The 23,590-nt window shown below is 43.9% G+C and overlaps 1 protein-coding gene across 6 annotated transcripts in view; it reads right to left on the reverse strand.

Moving 5' to 3' along the window:
* Window positions 1-23,590, reverse strand: part of SUCO (SUN domain containing ossification factor) — a 570,127-nt gene that overhangs the window by 212,582 nt on the left and 333,955 nt on the right. For 4 of the 6 annotated variants that reach the window (XR_013594734.1, XM_078642375.1, XM_078642384.1 and 1 more), the window contains exons 12-14: window positions 3,224-3,244; window positions 2,911-2,966; window positions 2,369-2,460 (exon numbers count right to left, since the gene is read on the reverse strand). Coding sequence is in view for 5 of the 6 variants with exons in the window: in XM_078642375.1 (XP_078498501.1) it covers window positions 2,369-2,460; window positions 2,911-2,966; window positions 3,224-3,244 (169 nt within the window). In the remaining variant the exon portion in view is untranslated. The remainder of the gene's footprint in view (window positions 1-2,368; window positions 2,461-2,910; window positions 2,967-3,223; window positions 3,245-23,590) is intronic. The other 2 variants (XM_078642395.1, XM_078642404.1) reach the window with 1 other exon arrangement.

Here is a 23,590-nt window from a genome sequence, read left to right on the forward strand (position 1 = left end):
GCTGGCCATCCCTTGCTGCGCACAAAATTTGCCTACCAACATTTTAATTATTTCAAAATTAAGGAGCTGTTAAGCGACTGAGAAGATATGTGGGTTGAGTAAATAGATGTGAAAAGGGCAGGATTACTTAATTACTAAAAACTCATATTTCCCCTCACATTTTGATCCTGCTGGTTTCCTACTTATGTTCCCATATCAATGCTCAGTTCCTTCAGCCTGGTCCCCAGGAAAGGCTTTAAATTCAGCAGCTCCTATTCCACAAAATTGACCTCACTTTTGTCTTGATTATAAAATGTTAGCACTCCAGTTGTTCATTAGATCTCTGTGGTGAAACCTGCAGTTAATCACTGGGGAATTAACTGTCAAACTACTACTGGAAGTACATGTTACACACAGCATACCTGACTTTGTTTCTAACATTGAAGAGGAGAATTTATAGAAAATGCGTCCTCTTTTTAGTTTTCTAGGGCACCAACCATAATTTCTGTGACAAAATTAACCATCTCATTTTGTTCACTAACTACAGTATCGTCTGGAGGAAATGCTTTCAGTTTTACAACTTTGATTTCCTCAAGATGGTTTTCAAGTGTCACACTGTCATAAATACAGCACAATGGAGCTCTAGTTGTTCATTAGAAGACTATGTTGAAGCTGCAGTAGAACACTGGAGAATCAACTGGCTGCTGCTGTTTTTGTTCGTAGATATTTTACTCAGAATATTTGACTTGGTTCTTATATGTCTAAGTAAAATAGTGTGAACTTATGGAAAATGTGCTCTCATTCTAGGTTCTGGAGCACCTTCCATAACCTCTATGAGATCATGAGAGAAAACTGTTCTCTCAAACATGCTTCATAAACTAGGTAGAAAAGTAATATAGTAGTAACCCGTCACTATGTTAACTATAAAACAACCTAATACTTATTGGATGAGGTCATCAATGATGTAATTTGAGATGTCATCAGTGATGTTATGAATAATGTCATAGAACATGTCATGAGTGATGTAAAATGTGAGATCATAAGCAGTGCATGGAGGTGGCATAAGTTCTACTTAGCTCTGCTAACTACAACTGGTGAGTTTCTGTGTTGTTTTTTTAAGTTCAAAACGTTAATGTTGTCATAGACATTCACCTAGTCACCTAACTATAACAATAGTTTTTCTTTGGGTTTTTTCCAGTAAATTTCGACTTTTTTTAAAACAAAGTAATATTTTATTTACATGCGTAAAGCTAACTCCAGGGGCGCACGGGCTTTGGCCGGGAGTGGTTGGTGGTTAGCCGCCAGGACCTGAGGAAAACCCCTTACAGGCACCCAACCCACGCTGCGCTGGGCTTTAACTTTAAAATCTTACGTTTTAATTTACATTTCAACTTAACTGGAAAGTCACTTTAAACTTTGTTTTTTTACTGACAGTTTTTTTTTCATGTAAAGACACACGTTTACTGTGCTGAATTAAAATATCACTTTAAAGTTTGTTTTTCCACCGCCGCCAGCTGACTACCCCACCCCCTGCCCCTGCATGGCTTTTTGCTCACACCATGGGGTTAGCTGCAGGGCCTGCAGCCAAACCCTACTTCCAAAGTCCCATGGATGCCACCCCCTTTTTCCCAATCCCCAACGCCCCCACCCTCTCCAATCTGGCTGCTCACTGCTACGTCACAGCAGTACTATTTACTGTGAGCAGCCAGATTCAGAACACATTATTAATGGTACTGCCTTTCAGGACCATAAATAACAAAGGGATTGCTATGCATAATCCTTGCCTCTGAGTCCGTAACAGAAGCTTCAGTTTCTTCACAAAAGCCAGAAATATATTTCATTATATCTCGTATGTAAGTACAAATATTTTTTTCTGGCAAAACCCATTTATTGTTACAGCCCATCAATGAATATATGCGATAGAAAGTTTCCCTTAAACCTTATTTTCTAGATTCTCCACGGGGCCAAGTCAGCAATTCTAAAAATAGTGAAAAGTTGCACCTTGGTATAGTGTCTCCACCTGCGTATCTCTCCATTTGGAAAATATAACTCCAGGAGGAGAAATCTGCTCCCAAAGATCTCCTGAAAATATGGCAGTGTTTAGGAGTCCTTCCCAACCATATTTCCCAATTACTCCACATTGTTTAAAATTAAAGCTGGTGTGTGCTTAAAGTGTGAAATGCTATTGGGTATCTTTGTTAATAAAAGTTCTAACATAGCCACCAGACCCCTAAATTCCAACAGCTTCCTGTCAAACATCAGATTTTAAAATTAACTTTATTATCTGTTTTGCAAGTCAGGTTGCCCAAAGGGGAGGCTTAGGTGCTGAAGACCTTAACACAAACAATCTTCAAGCATAAACTAGAAAAAGTTACTTCAATTCACTTACCATAATCTTCGTCATAAGGATCCGGACGTTCATGTTGGTAATTCAAATCAACACTTTCTTCATATTCTTCCACCATGCTCGTTCCAAACACCCTGCCGATTACAACATACGTGCTTAAACTGTGGTGCAAGAGCATATGCCTGATTGCACAAGGGCTTAAGTTTGAAGCTGCAATTAACTTTAAGCATAACAAATGTTTTAGGTCATGTAGTAAAGCAAACACAATATGTAATACTCTTAGTAATGTCTAGCTTGTCCACTTTCAATACATTGCACACCCAAGCTAGGTAGCATGACATCGTGGAGGGGGTGGGGCAGGGGGTGTTTCGGAGGATACACACCAAATAGGACAGCTAATTCCTGTTACTTATTTCAATTCCCAAAAAATCTCTCAGCACTTGTCTAATCAACTCGTTAAGGATTACATGCAATCGGAGTACATGCAAAATTGTTTATCTTGCCCTACTCCCACCATTAACCCACTAAAATATTGTTAGTTATTTGACATTGATTTTCTTTTATTAAATGGCTTTAAATATTACCTTATGAGGCTTAGCGGACAAAAATGCTCTGACCCAAAATGCGATACCAGCTCCACCTACAGAATGCACACCATAATTATTAAAACATCAACACAGAAAACAGAGTGCTACAGCAGGCTTAGTTTTCTCAAAACAGCATTTAATTTGACAATTACATTTTCTGCAGGGGATATTAAATGTGTCCTCACCTGAAAAGGTCACGACTGACACATTAATTTTTTTAATAACTATGAATTTGAGAAAGCAATCAGCAGTGCAAGGGAGAATGCCGGGCACAGTGCAAAAGATATTCACAAAGAGAAGGTTTGCTAACCTTTAGGTACTTGATGAACATCTGAAGCAAGGAAGAGGAAGAGAAAAAAACAGATGTCAGTTCAAAGACGAAGTACATGCAACAAGCAAGTCCAGTTACTTACTCTCTACATACATTTCTACAGCAGAGCAAACCCAAGCTTAGCGAATAGCAAGCAGTCAGTATAAAGATGTTGTTTTGCACTCAAATGATAGAATTGTTAGTAGAGAAGAAATATGCTTACATTAAATAGGCTATACACAATTACTATCACTTTCTATATTATTAATTATTTGTACTTAAAAGCTACTGAATATTTTACAGTGCTGTAGAGCGCAAGTCTCAAAACACCCTTTTGTATCTGAAGGCAGTTAAGTCTGAAAGATACTCGTTTGTACCACAGATAAAGTTGGTGGTGGTCAAAGCAAAAAATAAAAAAAAATGCAGTCAGAGAGCCCCCAAACATAGGACAGATTCAAAGTCATAAGGGACAGCGGCAATAGTAATATATTTTTCAAAGAGCTCTGAATAGATTTCAATTAAATATGGTGCGTTGGACGATCACAATAATGAAGTCAGGTAACTAATTAGGGATGCATACAGCAACCCTAGCTAAGAAGAAGTAAAGCACTTAACAGGGGGCATGAGCAAATATCCGAAATCAGTTAACAGGTTCATCTACTTTGTGTGGAAGAAGTGGATCTTAAAGAAAATTGCATGTATTTATTTTCCAACCTGATGCAATGTCGATGCACTTCTGAATTCGGTGGGGAAGCTATTTCATATCCTTCGTGCGAAGGGGGAGACGGCATGCTTTCTGGATTTTTCTTTCTTGCACTTTGACTCTAATCAGAAATGTACCTGGTATTGCACTGTCTGCCTGCGGTGGTTATTTATTAATTCAACACATTTCCGGTTAATAACACTAGTGTGTCTCGAAATAAATCCTAATATTCTTACAGGGAACAAAGATCACGTTTTAAGCATTTAAAGACAGGAAGCACATTTATTACACTATAAAGAGAGTCACTGATATTTTTACACAAAAATCGTTAACTAATATCAGGATTTAAAATATTTTATGTCATTGTACATTGTATTGAGAATTTGCAACATTAGTTAAAACAAATCGTGCCCCATCTATGGTGAAAGAATCGACTTTTCTAATGTAAAATGTAATGTCCTGAATTTCCTATCACACTTAAAAGCAGCATCACCAAAACTTTATTGCTACAAGAAAGCATTGAGTAAGATTTGCCTCTAAAAAAAGTGATACTGGAACTCAAGTAAAGTCTGATTACAATTTCTACAAAGGCCCTATGCCACAGCAGAATAGCAAAAATGACGTTGAAGTTCTTTTATTATTACTTTAGGCATTACTAGCAGTGGCGCAACACTCACAAAAACAATTGCTAAAGGCATTACAGAATGCCTAAGTAAATGCACTGAAAAATAGTTTAAAGTGTAACAATGCAACAAAAAAGTTAGTGTTTAAATGAAATTAGATAGAATTTTCGCTTGTAATGGAAGAATAACACTTCAGGTTTTTAAGACTGTGGTCAGCAAGCCCTACTTGTCTCTTGGCATGCATTTTAATAGACTCCACGTCCTCAGAGTTTCTCACATTGGTTCACACGAGAACAGGTTTTGATAATATGGGTGACTAAGGAATTTGAATATTTCAAGAACCAGGCCCAGTACAAGGAATGCTAGCAAATTAAGCAAAATGTAATTTTGCTACATCATTGGGAAACGGGCCATGTTAAATGATTCTAGGGGCTACTATCTGGCACCACCCTGTCTAGTAATGCCTTAATGTAACACCTGCCCGTGAAGAATTGTGTTGCTTATTTGAACCTACCGTTAAAAAACATTTACTTTATTATGAGACAATTAGCAGTTTCTCGAGATTAGGGAAATAACTTCTATTCTTTTGTGATGACTGGTATAAGTGAGCCTCTATTAACCATTCACAAGTGTGAATTTCTTGCTAACCTGCCTTTCCACAAGTCAATAATTTTAAGAGTTTTATAAGAAGGTTTGGACATTCAAATGTGTTTTAGACAGCATAGTTTAGAGTAAATATTCTTCAATATTCTACCTTTAAAACTGTTGGGAGTTAGTTTGTTGCTAATTGTTCACTTTGAAAAAAGCACATCTTTAGTTAAATAGCGTGTTTAAGGCTTGAATAAAGTGTTGTACAGGACCTCCTCATCCAAAAACAATTATTCTAGCAGCACTCCTACAAAGCTTGCATCCAGTAACCTGTTTTGTGCAGATTTCTCTCTAATGCTGTATTTGTCAAAAATATAAATGTTGTCATTTTTTTATGTACTTATCTGCAAAGACCTGATAAGTTTATTTATGAGCAAAATTCCGATTTGTTAATACTTTTCATAACGCACACATCGCTTTAAATCTCTCAATTGCTTCCTGCTTTTGCCATCTTTTGCTCGGTCACCGTGTGCTTGGCTGCTTTGCCCTTTTTAGGTTTCGCTGGAGCGCGGAGCTCTTAGCTCCGCCTCCAGAGAAATCTCTTGATTTCAGTAAGGAAAATGGAATACGCCCCCCTGTCCCATTGGCTAGCTCCATAAATGGAGGCTAGCCATTGGAACAGAGATCTGTCCGTCATTCACGGACCAGATTCGTGGGCGTTCCCTCGATTTTTTCCCTGGGCGTTCCCTCTGTGGAGTCATGCGGCGGTGGGCGGAGTTGTTTTTGTTTTTTTCGGCGCCATGTTGCTCTCATTCTGCGGCCGACCGACGTTGGAGGAAGTCCAGGTGGGTGAGTGCTTGTTTTTGACCGTGTGCTGTTCCCGCCCCCACTCGCTGTCCTGTGCCCTGTTCCCGCCCCCCCCCTCGCTGTCCTGTGCCCCGTTCCCGCCCTCCCCCCCTCGCTGTCCTGTGCCCCGTTCCCGCCCTCCCCCCCTCGCAGTCCTGTGCCCCGTTCCCGCCCTCCCCCCCTCGCTGTCCTGTGCCCCGTTCCCGCCCTCCCCCCCCCTCGCTGTCCTGTGCCCCGTTCCCGCCCTCCCCCCCCTCGCTGTCCTGTGCCCCGTTCCCGCCCCCTCCCTCCTTGTCTGCCTGCTCTTTGCTTCCTGTTGTCTCTGTATGTGGTAACTGATTTCATTCCACATGTGCTCGTAAGTGGCTTTGCTGGAGTGCTGCGTCCTGTAGGTAACCCCTGTATATATTCCTCTAAATAGAAGCATGGAATAATGTGGCCAGCTTCACTAAATGCGCAGGAGCCTGTCCGTGACGTTACCCCACCCTCCCGCTGTCCGTGAGGCTACCACCCCCCCCCCCACCCCCTCCCGCTGTCCGTGAGGCCTACGGGCTCCTCCAGGGTTTGTTTAGACTGCGGCCTCGCCTCCCATGCCAGCTCCCGCTATCAGCTGCACCATACCACCCCCCCCCTCCCGCTGTCCGTGAGGCTATCTAAGATTAGCTCCCTTTCAGTGCCTCACAGTACTGGCCGCTATGCGCTATGTGATAACCTTCAGTTCAGTGCCTGAAACCCTTCACCTCTGTATGCGATATTACCTTGCATGATTTTCACTGCTTTTAACCTTCGAAATCTGGCGCTCCATAAGATCACATTCTTCGAAGCGCCTTGAAAAGCCAGCTTCTGTGAGGTTAGATTACATTAAAGCAATTGGATCAAAGCCCCAATGCGCTATATATTTAACCATATTAATTTTCGCCAATAGATACTCTGTCTCTGTTTGCTGTAATCAGGTTACACCAAAGACGGTGCCGGGAATCATCCGCTTCTGTGCGCTTAATTTAATCACTTCTATTCATCGCTGGATACCCTGCCTCTGCCCGAGATGACCCACGTGCATATGCACATACACACAGCTCTTCTTGCCTGGTGGCGTGAGAGACCCCAGAGGCACGAGGGGCACCTGTTCACACAGCGGTGTCACCCGAGGGATGTGACATTCCTTCACCGGCACAAAGACAGGGGCATGGGCTGGGTCTCTGCGCTATTCTCCTTCTGTCTCCCTCACCTCACTCACCCATTCATCCTCCGTTCTCCTTCAGCTGCCTGCTCTTTAGTATCCCCATGTCACCTCTGTGTCTTCTCTCTCTCTCTAAAACCCTGCTCCCCTTCCCTACATTCCTATGACATGGGTGTGTCCTCTCTCTCTCTCTCTCTAGATCCTGCCTCCCTTTAAGAAGTCTATTTTGTCTCATTCTTCCTTCTGCACTCCTACCTTTCTCACGCACCTGCTTCTTTGCCTGTGCTTTCTCTCTCGTGCACTCACTCCCTCACTTCTATCTTCCTCCTCTTTAATCTCGCACGCCATCCTGTGTCTCCTCTCCACACCCAGCACTCACTCACTGACTCTCCTGTGCCATCCTGTCTCTCTCGCTTTTGTAACAGAAAATTGTCCAGTGAGCAAATGCTGAGGGGTGCGCTGTCGAGATAGATTGCGCTGTTCATTTTTTTAATAATACATGGTTTGGAAAATGCCCTATGCTTCGCCTACGTGTATTTGGCAGAATTTGAAAAGTCATACTGCAATGATACAATAGTGAGCTGTGCCTTTAATTTGCAGATTCAATGATGCAGCATGGAGTTGAGGCCCATTTATGAGCTAGGACGCCTACCCCTTCTCGTTACCTTGTTTGATCTATAATGTTAGTGTCCTAAACGTCTATTTTCCTTGTAAAGAAAACTCTAGCTACAAGGAAATTTCAGCATATGGGGTAGTATTTGCAATTCATTCTGCATATAAACACCATGTTGCCATTTGTTTTTAAATATGGACTTGTGCTGCAATGATTTAAAATGTAGTGGGCGTTAACTCCACCCAGAGGTGATCCTACAATTCTTTCATCTCATGCCATTGAAGGTTTTATGCATCATTCCGCCTCATATGGAATGCTTACATTGCAACATATGAGGGACTAGTTTCCATCCCAACAGAACCCTGAATGAATAAGACAATAAGGTTTCTGCCTCATTGATACATTGTATACAGCAAGTAATAATTTATTGTGTTTTGTGCTTTCACTGTAGCAGGCTTTTTAATGATTTAGTTATCACTCAAAATGCAAGCTAGACCTACTGGCTTTGCCAGTGCATGTTGTTTTATTTGTATTCTCGTTCAATGATGTCGTATTTTTCTTGTTTCCTTTTGTTGTCCTCTGAAACTGTCTAAATACCAGTCAGCCCATAATTACGTGTCCCGACTGAAAGCTCTTAAGTGTTGGCAAATATGCATCCGAGGTCATCATTAACTGGCAGGTATGGCGTGAGAGGCAAACAAAAATACTTTAATCGCATGCTTCTTGGCCTGGGGAGTGTGATTTGAATCTCTGATCTATCATGTAAACTTTTTTTTTTTTTTTAAAGACGGAAGCGCTAATATTCCCACGGTCGGCAGGATTGCCCCTTATGATCTGTCCCTTGCAGGGTTTATTTTTGTACAAAGAGTAGTAAAGTCCTGCTGTCCAAGTCACACGAGCCTTGGGGCATACTAAACTCCTCTGTGATTGAAGCTACGGTTGGTACGAACCAACTGTCCCAAATGGGGGTTCCGGTGAAAAACGTTGCATGAAAACGCCCATCGCTAGCATTCTGTTCACACTCAGCATTTCTTGGCTTTTAATCACGGTGTAATATGTTGCTTTACAAGTACCGTTAGGGGCTAGCAGGTGATACTGCCTTCAGGGCGCTCCGATGTTAGCGCTGCTCCCCCCTTCCATGGTGGATGGAGGCGGCCGCTCAGGAGAAACTTCGTTGCTGTCCGGCAGGAGCTGTCAGGGGCCGCCGGGGGCAGCGAAGGGAGCCGGCGGACGGCTGCCTGTCCCCGCTGGTAGCTCTCGCCGCCTCGGGCCTCTCATTTGTGTACAGTGCGCCGGGAGCCACCACAATGCCGGTCCGAAGAAGCGGAGGGCCCCGGACCCCGCTCAAGGTAGGTGTCGCCCCGTGTTTGGGAAGTTGGGGGGGGCTCCGTCGGTGTTCCCACGCTGCCATGAAACTTGCAGCGCAGTACAGACGAGACCGCCACTGCGCAGGACAGCGGCGCGTGACGGTAAGTGGTCTGTGCAGTTCTCTCAGCTGGGATGAAAAACTAGTATTCAGAAAGAGAGACGGCTCCAGCCAAACTTATTTAAAGCACCCAGCTGCCTTATGTAGACGTCTAGCAAGGCGACGTTCACGTGCGTGTATTTTTCAAGAATTACTTCGGGAACCTTGCATTGACCCGTTGTGTACCTGCAGAACTGACTGTGCCCTTCATCTTTACCAGGTCGATCTAGAGCTCGATTTAGGTGTAGAATCACGCATTCGGACCGGTCATGTTCTGCTGGGAGCTGAGTAATTACACAAGTGCTTGCCGAACGTGCGCCGCTTTATTTCCTGCCCCACTTTATTTCCTGCCCATCACCTGAAAGATCGGTGCGGTCTTTGAGACTTATTGCCTGGTCTTTAGGGAGCTTCAGTCAGAGGTGGGCAGTGCTTTATTATGGAGAAGAATACGTCCTAGCGCCTACATGTTTCTAAGAATGTTGTTGCAGAATGACGGGGTTGCCAAATGCCAAGGCCGTCTAGTCTGTATGTCACACCATGTCTGTTTATCCACCAGTATAGCTTTCCTGCACCTAGGTTGGACACGCCTGGGTTCCTTTTCATCTGTGTGTTCTCCCTTTGCCACTGTTGTTGGTCTTGCTCTCCCTCTTTCTTTCCGCCGTTGGGTCAAAGACTAATGGCTATCAATGAGTTCCGTCCCCAAAGAAGAGTGCCGGTGGGCCCCGCCTGCACCCACCGGATAACATGAAGCCCTGGGGATGGGGTGGTTGTGTGGGCTGGAACAGTCTGTGTTGAGACCTCTGGCACGATTGTGTGGAGCCCCCACTACCCCGTTGTAGCATTTTGCGTTAGCGGGGCCGTCCCTCGAACAGATCACCTGAGTTTCTTATTTACTTTCATTTTCATGTCAAGGGCCGCCCGCCCAGCAGTCTCAACTCTGGCTGCACACTAGATACCTTGTGCCCCCCTCGCCTCAAAGTAACCAGCATTTGGCAGAGACCGCCCCCTGCATAAAAACACACGGTACATTTACAGACATCAAGCCAGTGTCTTTTCCACTTTAGAGAAGTGCGCACAGCATGTACAGTGCTGAGTCTTGTATAAGTTTACTAAAAACAATAGAGTTGCCAACCTTCACTTCTGTTCTTTCATATGATAGGTCTGAGAGCGGAAACGTATATGGTGTGGGGGGGCTCTGTGTGGGGGGGCTCTGTGTGGGTGTGTCGGGAGGGCTCTGTGTGGGGGGCTCTGTGTGGGTGTGTGTGGAGAGGGCTCTGTGTGGGGGGGGCTCTGTGTGGGGGGGGCTCTGTGTGGGTGTGTGGGGAGGGCTCTGTGTGGGTGTGTGTGTGGGGGGGGCTGTGTGTGTGGGGGCGCTCTGTGTGGGGGGGCTCTCGGTGTGTGTGTGGCATTTGCGAGAGATTAAGCTATTGGCATTGTAAATGACAATGCCATTTATTTATCTGTTTTCAAAATCAACTCATAAATAAAAAGGTTGCCATTTACAATGCCAATAGCTCTAACTTTTGCAAAGGCGAAACCGTTGCATTGTAAATGCTTGTTCATTCTCTCACTTCTATGTTCTGTTTTGTCACCTCTGTGCTTTGCCCTACTCGTCCCTCGGCCCCTTGCCCTTCAGTTTCACACTCCTGCATCCCACCGCTTCTTACCCGCTCTCCTGTGCTTTTTCCTGCCTCTTCTGCCCACCTTTGGTAGCACCGCCCAAGCGCCCCTCTCACCCCCCAGGACCTACCTAATGGCGGCTGCAGCGCCATCCCATTGAGCAGGTGTCAAGGCTCCCCGCCTACCTGGACTGGTTCTCCAACCAGTCAAGGACTTTTCACAACCAGCTCTCCACTGCTCCTGCCCACAAACTCTTCTCTCCTCATAGTCTCCACTCCTACTCCTTTGTTTTTACTTTCACTCTCTCACTCGCATTTGTAGCACCTCTGTGCCTGTTTGTATTTCCATTTTCCCTCTTTCGCTCATTGCCCCTTTTCTCCCTCTCGCTTCCGTGTTTTGCCACCTTTTTAATTCCGTCACCTGGTGCTTGGCGGCTGTGTCCTTTTTCGCTCTCTCATTTTCGTGTTCTATTTTGTCACCTCTTTGTGCTTGACCTCTTTACCCCCTTCTTGCCCCTTAGTGCCCACCAATGTTCACCCGTGTCCCCTTTGCACCTCCCCCTGCTCCTTATCTGCTGTCTGGTGCATCTTTTCCCCTCTTTTTCCCGCCTTCAGTAGCCCGCTCACTGCACCCTTTCCCACCTCCCAGGATCTACTTAATGGCGGCCAGAGCACATCTGAGCAGCAGGCGTACCAAAGGCAAGCCTGTCTGCACCCATCTACATCTGGACCGCACCCAGAGCCACTACCCTTGGTCCTTCCACCCCCCTCAGCTACCCCAACGCCAAGCTCTACACCCCAGACAATGCAACGAATGCTGCCAACGCACAGACTGTCGCTCCACGGTAGGACCATTCACTTGCACCTACTGTCACTTTTACTGCCACAACTCTCACACCAGCCCACTGCCTGGGGCCACCTTGACCACACAAGACAGTACCAAAACAAGTACGCCACCTCGAATGTGCCCTTCTCAACACAAGCACATCAAGCAAAAACACCACTGAGATTTGGGACCTTATCACCAGCCTTGCACCAGACGTCCTCTTACTCACAGAGACCTGGCTCAACCCTTCATCTTCCCCTGACATCGCCAGTGCGATACCCAAAGAATACAATATCACCCAGCAGGACTGCATTAACAAGCCAGGTGGAGGGATCACCATCGTACACAAGGATTCCATCCAATGCACCACCACAATGGACGACATTGCCCCAGCCACAGAACACCTTAACTTCCGCCTCCAAACAGATGGCAAAACTACCATCAGGTGTACTCTTGCCTACCGCCTCCCCGGAACCACAACCAACTTTCTGCAGCATCATCGCCAACTTCATCGACCCCCTTGGTATAGACTCCAACAACTACATATTACTCGGCAACCTGGTCTCGACAACCACAATTATGCCAACACTACCAACCTCCTTGACAGCATCAACATCGGCCTCAGCCAATGTGCTCATGACCCCACACACACACTGCAGATCAAACGCTTGACCCCCCCATTTTCACCTCCAGCGACCACATCAAGAATAAGAACGCCACAGAGCTCACCTAGACTGTTGTAATTAAAGAAGTCCTTGAGCCAGGTATATATAACAAGCTGGTTTTAAATAAGCTTAGTTTCAATATAGGTTTCAAGTAAATAAGTAAAGATGACAAAAACCCCACCAGGAGCGGCCTTGCCACTCAGCCTGCCTGCCATCAACTGCCACGCCACACAAGCCAGGCACCCAGGATTCTATTATGACATCAGGCATTCCAAGAGCCACACCAGCTGAGCAGCAGGGAAGTCACCCAAGCTAACTAGAACATATCCCCTTTCCTTAGGGAAACAACAATTCACAAGTGAAGGAAGGAAATGTGAACCTCCATCAAAATATACAATGAAAATATACAATGCATTGTGAAAAGAAAGCATTTACATTGCATTCTAAAGAGAAAGACAAGGATTCTATTATGACATCAGGCATTCTAAGATCCACACCAGCTGAGTTGCAGGGAAGTCACCCAAGCTAACTAGAACATGGACCAACCACTCAATCGCCCACTTCAACATAACCACCTCATGGATATCCTTCCCCAATCTGCCAAGCGCTACCCAACGCAGATGAAGCAAAGTCCCAGAAGACCAATGGATCAATGACTTCAACACAACCCACCACAAGTCCTTCAACAACCTAAACCAGAATGTCAGAACGTTCAACACATGGATCACTATCTGCCCTGACTGCGTCGCTTCCATCAGCGACAACACTCATAGAAGGTACACCAAGCAGGCAAGCGGGTACACAGAAGACCTCAGAACCACTACGCATAACTGTAAACAACTGGAAAGGAGATGGAGCAAGATCAAGGACACCATTAACATGACCTCCTTCAAGACAGCACTCAACCTCTACCACTGACACAACACGAATTGAAGAAATAGGCCCTAGCATCATGCACCAAATCAAGCTCCAACAACAGCTAAAAACTCTTCAAGATTGTGAAGGAATTCTCCAACCCCTCAGCTGAAACAAACAACACCCCGTCACAGGAACTCTGCGAAAACCTCGCAAACGTTTTCCACAACAAGATTGCCAAAATCTACAGGAACTACAAACTCCACCCCAAGGCCACCGACTTTTTCAACCAACACAACTACTCCGCTACCACAGCAGACAATCGACTGATCGATTGGAACAAACTCGCCCCCAGGACACCACCTCCATCACGAATTTGGTCCCCTCAGGGGCCCTCTGGAACCATGTCTACACCACACCCTAGGCCGAGAGACAGGATCAGTCTCAAACTCACCACACTGTTAAACACCTCGATAGCCACAGCCACCTACCCCGAAGACTGGAAGCATGCAGAGGTCAACGCTCTACTACAAAACTATCAGCTGACCCATGAGAACTCAATTACTACAGCAGGCCTTGAAAAATCCACTCGCCCTGTCCCTGCTGGCGAGTAAACTGGAGCTGAAAGGAACAGGTGTTCTTTTCTTTCAAAAAGTTAATGGGCAATAAAGAGGCCTTTAAATCTTGTTTCCATGTTGACACATTTGCATCTGTTCAAGGATAGAGGTCAAATGTCAGTTTGTTTTCATTAACTGTTGCTCATCTGTTCCTGGACAATGGTATTTCATTTTCTTTCTCTTGTTATAGGTAGTGCTTTTTGTCAAGTGAGTTATCTGACAATCATTGTGGATAAAAGGCTGCAAAATGTCAGGGTTTTTTACTAACAACATTTAAACAACTTGTAAATGAATAATACAAGTATATATCAGGAATTATTAAATAAATATTTTTTTTGTAATTCAGAAGAGTGATGCAAACAACGATTTACATAGGAGCATAACAAATCAGCACACTTTACTTGGTGATGTGCAAATGACAAATATTTGCGGAAACTCGATTTCCAGACATTGTACACTATATAGTTTTAAAAGAACAGGTCAGTGGGAAATTCTGTGGCCATTTGAATGTAAAATCTGCTGGTTGCAAATCACAGTGTGCTGCTACTTTATGCTTTATTTATATATTTAATAAAAGTGAGTTGTTAAACATGATTTGAGAAACATTCCTGCCCCCACGCTGATGACAATGCGGTTAAAGAACTGAGGCAAGTCAGGGGTCATGTGTATCCTATATGTGGCTAGATTTGTATTGTATATGGAGCAAAGGTTAAGTCTATTAAATTAAACAAAAGAGTTTTCTGTACAGCAGACATAGCAGAACTCGCGTATTTGAATGATCTCTCATGTGTGATCAAGAAGAAAATGGCTTCTCAGTGAATTCAAAACTTGCCCAGGATCACATAATTTGAAACCAGTTTAGGGGTCAAGAGCATTATAATTAAGTTGAGTAGATTATTTAAGTTACTAGACCTGTAGGTCTAGTAAACTTTTTAGGATTTTTCGAGGCCTGTACAGACCAAACTCCCTGCTCCCGTTTTCAGCCAAAGTATTAGAAAAAGCCATCAACCAAAAACTCGCACATATCTGGACAATACCATCTACTCGATACCTCCCAATCTGGATTCTGCAGCAACAACAGCACCAAGACAGCCCTTATCTCGGCCCTCAACGACATCTGATCCCTACTGGACCAAAGTAAAAAACAGCACTGATTCTCCTAGATCTCTTGCTAGCATTCAACCTTGTCTCCCACCACACACTCATCACAAGGCTACACAACATCGGCATCCAAGGAGCTGCCCTCAATTGGATCGCCTCTTTCCTCACCAGAAGAACTGAAAAAGTGTGCCTACCACCATTCTCTTCCGAACCCAAAGAAATCTGTGGAGTACCTCAAGGATCTTCGCTCAGCTCTACCCTCTTCAACACGTACATGACACCACAGGCCAGCATCGACAAAACCGATGGACTCAACATCATATCCTACGCCGAAGACACACAACTCACCCTCTTCTCATCCAAAGACACCAAAACCACCAAGACCAACTTTCACAACTGCATGACAAACGTAGCCAACTGGATGAAGGGCAACTGCCTAAAGCTCAACAATGACATGACAGAGGTACTGATCTTCTGCAACAAAAGCTTCACGTGGGACACCTCCTGGTGGCCCATGAAACTCAGACCTACTCCAACCCAGACTGATGACGCTAGAAACCTAGGCATCATCCTGGACAACAAGTTACCAATGATGTCCCAGGTCAACTCCTCCTCTTTCATCCTACGCATTATTCGCAAGATCGTCAAATGGCTACCTTAGAACTCAAGACGCACAATCATCCAGGCACTCATCGGCAGCCAACTGGACTACGCCGGAAACGCAGCCCACCTCCTCCATGTACTACAGACCATACATAAAGCCACGTCCGGTCTCGTCCTCGACCTCCCAAGACGAATCCACATCACCCCTTACCTCAGCGAACTTTGACTCCCCGTACAGAAAAGATGCCAGTTCAAATGCCTAACCCGCACACTCAAGAAGTCTGCAGACCCACCTACATGAACCACTGCCTGAACTTTCACCAGCCCACCATACTGCTCCGCTCTGCCTCTCTTGCTAGCCTACACCCCCCACATCCGACGTAGCGGGAATGGAGGACGATCTTTTCCCTACCTAGCCGCAAAGACATGGACCAAACTACCCCTACATCTCCAGACCTCACTATCTCTTCCCAAGTTCCAAAAGTCGTTAAATACCTGATTCTTTGGCTGAACACCTACACCGTGCCAGTACCTGGACACCCTCACAGGTGACAAGTTGTGCTCTACAAATTGGCTGTTTGATTGATTGCTCATTTGAGGAAAAACATCTTTTTTTTGGATAAGGAAATGTTGGGTTTTCCCCTCAATCTAGCTTTATTTCTTTATTACTTACTCATAATACCAGAAAAGAGCATGCATTCCCACATAATTAAAACCTGACAAGTACCAAATTTCCTTGACTGCAAGCAGGGAAAGCAACAGCAAAGAGAAAAACTCCAGAAAGTGGACATAACTCACCATAAAGTAAGCCAAAGAATGAAAAAGAACAAAGTAAAGCGCTCACCAGTAATGTTTTTCCAGCATGGGTATATTTCGTTAGACACGAGGAGAGGCATAAGGGTCCGCTATGACAATGGTGACCAATTGGGATTTGATGAAACAAAAAACGATATAATAAGACTGATGAAAAGCAGCCTTGAAGGAAACGTTGATCTGCTTTTAAGATATATATCTGATCTTAAATGGTAAAGAGAATAAATCTCAAGCACATGGTTCTCCTCCACCTGCAGGTCCTTCTCTTCTCTCCTCCTTTGGAGGTCGCTCATGCCCCTTTCCCAACCTTCCTCCCTCTTTACTATACTCAGTCCTGAATTTCAATAGTGGACCCTACTTGGACACTTCTCTAGCTGCATGATGTGCTTCTTCGTACTGGGTCAGTGACTCTGACTGGAGAACTTTCAGAAGATGCCAGATGTCCCTAATCCTGGTGACCTCGACCCCTTCCACTTTCTTCTCATTTTCCCCTCCATGCCACTGATTCTCCACCCCACCCCGTTTTTTTTCTTTCACCCCTCTTATTATTCTGTCAACCCGTTTCAGGTGTTTATTGGTATGGACTCTCCACATACCCCCCGGCACCAAATGAGCTGCTACTACCGTAACCAACTAGAATAAAATGCACAAGGGGTCTGTTAGAGAACTCAATGCTAGTACATACTGAACTGCCATAGGCATGGAAGCCCTTTATAATTGTTATAGAACTGTTCTAAATAAATCACATGAATCTATCATCTCACTGTAAAATAAACATAAAAGGATCAATGTTAATGGATGGTGTAATGACGATATTCCTGCTGCAAGAACCTTCAAGCAAGTTACTAGTAATTTGCCCACTGACTATCAGCTGATTGCAGTACAGCAGTTCTATCGGGTAACATTTTTTAGAGTCTTAGATATGGGACCTAGTGATCATTTTGACCTTAGTTTGGAGTTCAAAGAAGATTTCTTGCCCTGTTCAAATGTCATATCATCTCTTGAAGTAGCTTACCGTAAGAGAATGTGAGTTTTGATTACCGAGGATGCGTTGCAGGCTCTTTCCTCAATAAAATTGGAGAATCTTGACTTGGCAGCTGGTCAAGGTGCATTGGATTGGTACTACGGGTTAACAAAGCAATTGTTTGCCTAGTTCTAACTGGCAAAGGGGGGCCCTTTTTCATCTAGTAGAACAAGAGGTAAATGAAATACCTGTGTAGATGATGATTGTCGGGAAGGTAGAAGAGTGGCAAATAGGAGTTGTCACCACTTCAAGTCAAATCCTAGTTATGGCTGCAAAAATCGCAACACGAAACCTATGCGTCTGTAATAAGAGAGCTTTACAGGTTAAATTGGGAGTTAATGCTATCTGCCATTGTTGACAAAAATAGTAAGCGCTTTTGGCGGCTAGTGATTTCTGTAACTCATTCATCACATCCTCTCTAGAGAAGCTGATAAGTGAGGAAGATTGTTACACCTTTATATTCGTTATATAGTAGCGGAAACTGTGGAAATTTGTCAGTGCTCCAGGCCATCTCTGAAGTGGAGACAGAAGTGATTGCAAGTACTCAGACGGCGGTAATGGTATCCGAAATAATCAGTAATATGAAAGCCATCAAGGTTGGTGGCCTGGTTGGGCTCCCATCAGTGATATTTAAGAAAGATCCTAAGAAATGGGGACTAACGTTGAGCGTGTTCTTCCAATGGGTAACGCTAACAGGCATCCTCCCAGATTCCTCGAAAGGAGCCATATTGAAGCCCATTCACACAAAAAAGAGAACTTGATCAGCCTGCTAACTATTGTCTGATTTCCCTCCTCGATATTCCTTCTAAACGTCATGCTCAAACTTTATTAAAGCACCTAACTGCTTGAGCTTTTGACTCTGGACTGGTCCCTCTGGAGCAAGGAGGCTTCAGGCCAAAGCAATCTACAATGGACCACTGTTTCATGATGTGGTTAGTCACAAGGAAGTCAATGAAGTTAGTAGGTGGCCTTTGCTGCTGCTTCATTAACTTCTGAGCGGCTTTCGACAGGGTTGACAGAGGTATGGTCTGGCAGAATATATCTGGAGCACTGTTAAACCTATTGATGAAAATGCGTAGTGACCACTGGGTCCAAGTAGATCTAGGCGAACAGGGAAGCCTATCGAGGAAAATCCAGATGAGAATGGCTTACGGCATGGGTGCATTTTAGCACCCCTGCTGTTTAGCCTGTTCATTGTGGACCACCCCCAGAAGTTATGTGATCCACACAGTTACTCTTCTAAGATTGGGGGCAGGCACATCAGCTGCTTCAGGTACATGGACGTCCTGGTGGTGATGATTCTAAAGTTAATAGATCACCAAAGAAAATTAAATGCCCTGAACTCTAATTGTCTTGAAAATAAATTGGTGATAAATGTTGATAAATCTAAAGCCTTGTTGTTCGCCAGAAAGAAAAATAATTGTGCTAGGTTCTTAGGTAATGTGCGGTTGGAACAGATTAGAGAGTGTAAGTATCTGGTAATGATATTTTGTTATGCTCGAGGTGGGATAAACGTGTGACTTCCCGTAAACTTGTACTTTCAACCAAAGTGACCGGTCTGAAGAAGTTCAAGCGCAAAATTGGTAGCTATACCTCTGACCCACTAAGTAAAGTGATACATAGCAAATTAATACCCTAGGATTTTTGGGTGCATAGGTGCTAGCAATGGATAGGCGGGTTGCATGGGAACGCTGAGAAAGTAATTCGTTGAAACTGGTCCTTGACTTACCAAAAAATGCTATGATACAAGCCATAAGAAGGGAGTTGAGAACAGCAGCCTGGAGTGCACGTCAGAGCTTTACGTTTTTATTTCTCGATTAAAAATGGGGCCCCTGGCGATAAACTGTTGATGCTAATTTTCCCATAGATATTGGCAACCTCCCCACTAGGAGTAATCCTGTGATAGAAATGTTGGAGCGCCTGGAAGCTCCTTACTTGTGCACTGAGGGAGGTAGAGTAGCTCAAGTTATTCAAATGAAGAGCACCCTCAGACAATGCACTATAATACCAGTTGGAGAGAGGAACCTTCAGTATTTCAAAGCAAAGAGTTCAGTTATCCCCTTTTTTAGCTTTGCATGAGAGCATAGATTTCTTTCCGTACCTATATACAATTCCAGACAAGCCTCTATGGAATGAAATTCTGGGGGTGTTGGTGGGAATTGACCCGGGTTGGCGAATATCGGGGTTAAAAACCAATGTAGATAAGTGCCACGGCCAATGGTCCTGCAAGAGTGGTAGGAAATATTCATTGATCCATCTATTCAAGGAATCTATGCTCTTCCCCGAGGAAAAAAAGAAGATTCTCTGGCCTGTATTAAAAAAGTACGGGATTCAGTTGAAAGAAATGGGTTTAAATGGTTATGTGACCTTAGAAACCAGGACATAGCCATCGCCACCAACCAATACCTACGAAATATTGTAACATACAGGCTAGGCTTTTTTCCTCAGTGTTTTAAGAACAAAGGTTGGCAGGCACTTACGTTAGTAGCGTGGCATCTTAAATTGGCAAACACATATTGTTCCACTAAGAGGATGCCTTGATAGGTTGGAAGATGTGAAAGTTGACTCCGATAGCAAGGATTATTAAGAGAATACTTTATGATTGAGATAAGCAACTATGCACAGTGCACTTTATACGCTCATGTGAGGAAAATAAGCTGCAAGCTACTGGTTATTTGTTATCCTTATTTTTAATTTTGGAAAAAAATATTTTTAACTTAAGTGGGACCGTGCTGAAGACCTAACTGAGTCTTGTACACATTAAGAGTATGCTCAGGCAAGGCCACGTGGGAGATGGGACAGTTGACCCATTAATAATGTTGACTAAGAGCCGCAAAAGCTGCACTTTATAATGTTGTTTCTGGACAAAACAAGTTGCATGCTAAAGGTTAATTTGGCACCTTTTGTCTTTCTGATGTGATCTTAACATATGCGGGATTTTTGGAATCCTGACCATTTACTGTGTTTTACTGTTGTAAATTTTAAGTGTTTATATTGTTATTAGCCAAAGTCATGTGTTGGTTACATTGATCTAAATGTATGTTGCGCACTACTAATTTTATGAAATTTGTGATTGTTAACTAATGAATCGGGTAATGTGCAATATTTCTGCAAGAATGTATTTCTTGGAAATACAGTATTTTTGATTGATTGAAATTAACATGCAAATAATGTTTGTTCGTAAATGAGGTTAGAAAAGTAACAGTAAAATATTTTAAAAGCAACACAAAGATGAGACAATGTAACAGGTTCAAAACAATCGGAGTGTATCCTTGACATAAGCCTCCCAACGGGCCTCTGCTGAACTTCTGAAATCTCACTTGAGACTCAGACATTCAGAGTGGTTATCTCATAATGAGCATCTCAAACTATGTAGAGGAAATACTGCAAATGTGACCTGACCGAGAGCAACAAGCAGCTTGTGAGCTGCAGGCATAATAATGTCCGAAAGGTCAGAAAGGCCCTGTAAAGGTGATAAGAGGTGTGGCACTGAAGTGTCCTGCACTTCAGGCACAATGTTTGAATTAGGATCCCTCTTTAATGGAGAGTCACTGAAGGATCTTCAGGGCAAACCTGAAATGCTATTGCACGTTACTACATCCCCCGACAATAAATCACCTTCCGCGACTTTACATGACCTCAATTTTTTTCAGGGTGACACAGCCGATAACTCCCTTCTGAATTAATTTCCCCGTTTTTAATTCAATAAACCTAACCTATTTTTTAAAAGTGACCATTGACGTTGTAATGGCAAGTGATGTAAAGAAGGCTACGTACTGTGTAGCCTGCTGTGCAAGTGAAGTATTAACCAGTGATGTGATTCTGGGCTCAGAGTTTTTTGACAAATCGCTGTATATATGATACCCCAGTACAATCACATTGTGTTTCTTGGATATTTTATCCTTTACTACTCAAACAAAATATCCACTTGCATGCTGAATTTCCAAGCACATTTTATATTCAACATTTTCCTGCGTGAAAATGGTAGATGTCTATAAGAGGAAACGGTGCCCATAGAATAGAAGTTACATTTTATGTGAGAATTTTTCCACAGTCCCATTAAACAGTTTTCAGCCCCACTGTCCAACATGTACAGGAGAAGTAGTTCCTTTTTAACTGTGAGCAAATATCCCTCAGGCCAGCCATCCTATATTTGGCTTTTTTTCCACTTCAAAAACATTTTATGTTGTCTTTTTTTCTTTACTTGAAAATCTTTGTGCATCAAACAGGTAGGTGTTTATTTTTCTCTCTAACTACCGAATGCATCCCCTCACCTACTGTGGGAAAGTAGGATCTGCTTCTTATGGTTACCCCCACTTTTTGCTCAATGTAATACTGTTTTTGACTAGTCTGGCTGGGATCCTGCTAATCAGGACCCCAGTCTATCTGCTTTCTCCCTAAACTGTAATGATATTTACTTAGGTACACTCCAGATTGGATACTTGGGTACCCTTGTCAGTCCCTAGTGTGTGGTACCACATACCCAGGGCGTAGATACCCCAGAGGCATCCCATGGGCTGGAGCATGTATTATTCCATCCATGAGAGGCCATGCAAAATGGAACTACAGGTCGGCCATTGAAGCCTGTGTAACCTGGTGCATGCACCACTTACTTTAGATATGTTGCCTATATCTATGGGTCACTGCACTTAAAACCTATAAGTAACCCCTCTAGCAGGCCTTTACAATCCTGGGGGCAGGGTGCTAGGTTCCAAGTGAGAGGGTGCCACTGCATGAGCAGGACACTCCTGCAGCCTACGGAGTCCATCCTCCGGGGTGGTCAGTGAGGCAGCCATTTACGACATATAGAGTGGCATTACGCGACTGCATGATGACCAACTCTAAAACGACTGACCACAACCCTATCATCTTTGGTTTCAAACATCTTGGAATCCTACCCCCACACCGGTAACTGGTGTGGGAGGTATGATTCCACCCCTCAGAAGTGAGCTTCGTGGGGTTGATGGTCTTCCCGGTACCAGCCTTATCGACCCGGACTATTTCAAAACAGTGGTCCCATGCAAAAGAGATGTTTATAAGGCAATAAATATAGACACAATCTATTCTATATTCAAAATGACATGGGACCGAAACGCCGTCGACCTTTTGTGCACCATATGCATAAACGTGAATTATATGCTTTACATGTGAAGGTGCTAGCTTGAAATTTCTGTGCATTTGTAAAACTACAGAAAACTGCAGCTTTTTCCTTAAAAGCCCGGTTTTGTCCTTTGTTCTCTTCACTGTATTGATCTGAGCTTCGTGGGGTTGATGGTCTTCCCGGTACCAGCCTTATCGACCCGGACTATTTCAAAACAACAGTGGTCCCATGCAAAAGAGATGTTTATAAGGCAATAAATATAGACACAATCTATTCTATATTCAAAATGACATGTCCAGCCGGACAGAGGTTTCAATCTTTACTAATGAAAAGATGCACGGAAAAGGATTCCTTCAACAGATCACCGTAGTGGGGCACAAGCCTGTACCCAGACACATACAGATCATGTTTGATAATCAATATTATCAACAAGTCCGTGGCACATCCATGGGTGCAATTTTCACACCTACTCTAGCCTTTCTGTATATGGACTGGCTGGAATGCAACACCATTCTCACAGACACTAACCCGTTCCATCAAGGGTTGTTAACATGAAAATGTTACATAGACGATATTTTTCTCATCTGGGGCGGCTCAGATGACGCCCTTCCATCCCTCCTACATTGGCTAAATAATAACTGTAATGGTCTCACCTTTACACTGACACACAGCAAGACTGACATCCCTTTTCTGGACCTCTGCATCCAACATAAAGATGGGCTACTCTTCACATCCTTATTTCGCAAACCAACCAAAAGAAACACATTACTGAGCTATGGTAGCGGTCATCCCAGGGCCCTGAGAGACAGTCTACCTTACTCCCAATTTTTGAGACTAAGAAGAAACTGGTTCCAAAAAGGACTATTTTACTGAGGCCAACACACTCTCAGCTAAACTTAGATCCAGGGGCTACCCACGCCGCTTGATAAAAAATGCGATGAAAAGGGCGTGGTATTGCCCACGTGAGACCTTACTAGAGCCCAAACCTAAGAAATCCACCAAAAATGGTGTGTGTCACAACCTTTTCGACCATCTCCAATCATATCAAGAAAAGTATAAAGAGAAATTGGCACATTCTGAACTTTGGCACGCTTGAATGGGAATCCCCCTTGTTCTCATTCAAAA

Source organism: Lissotriton helveticus, chromosome 1_1 (assembly GCF_964261635.1).
Source record: "Lissotriton helveticus chromosome 1_1, aLisHel1.1, whole genome shotgun sequence".
In the NCBI taxonomy this organism is placed as follows: Eukaryota; Metazoa; Chordata; class Amphibia; order Caudata; family Salamandridae; genus Lissotriton; species Lissotriton helveticus.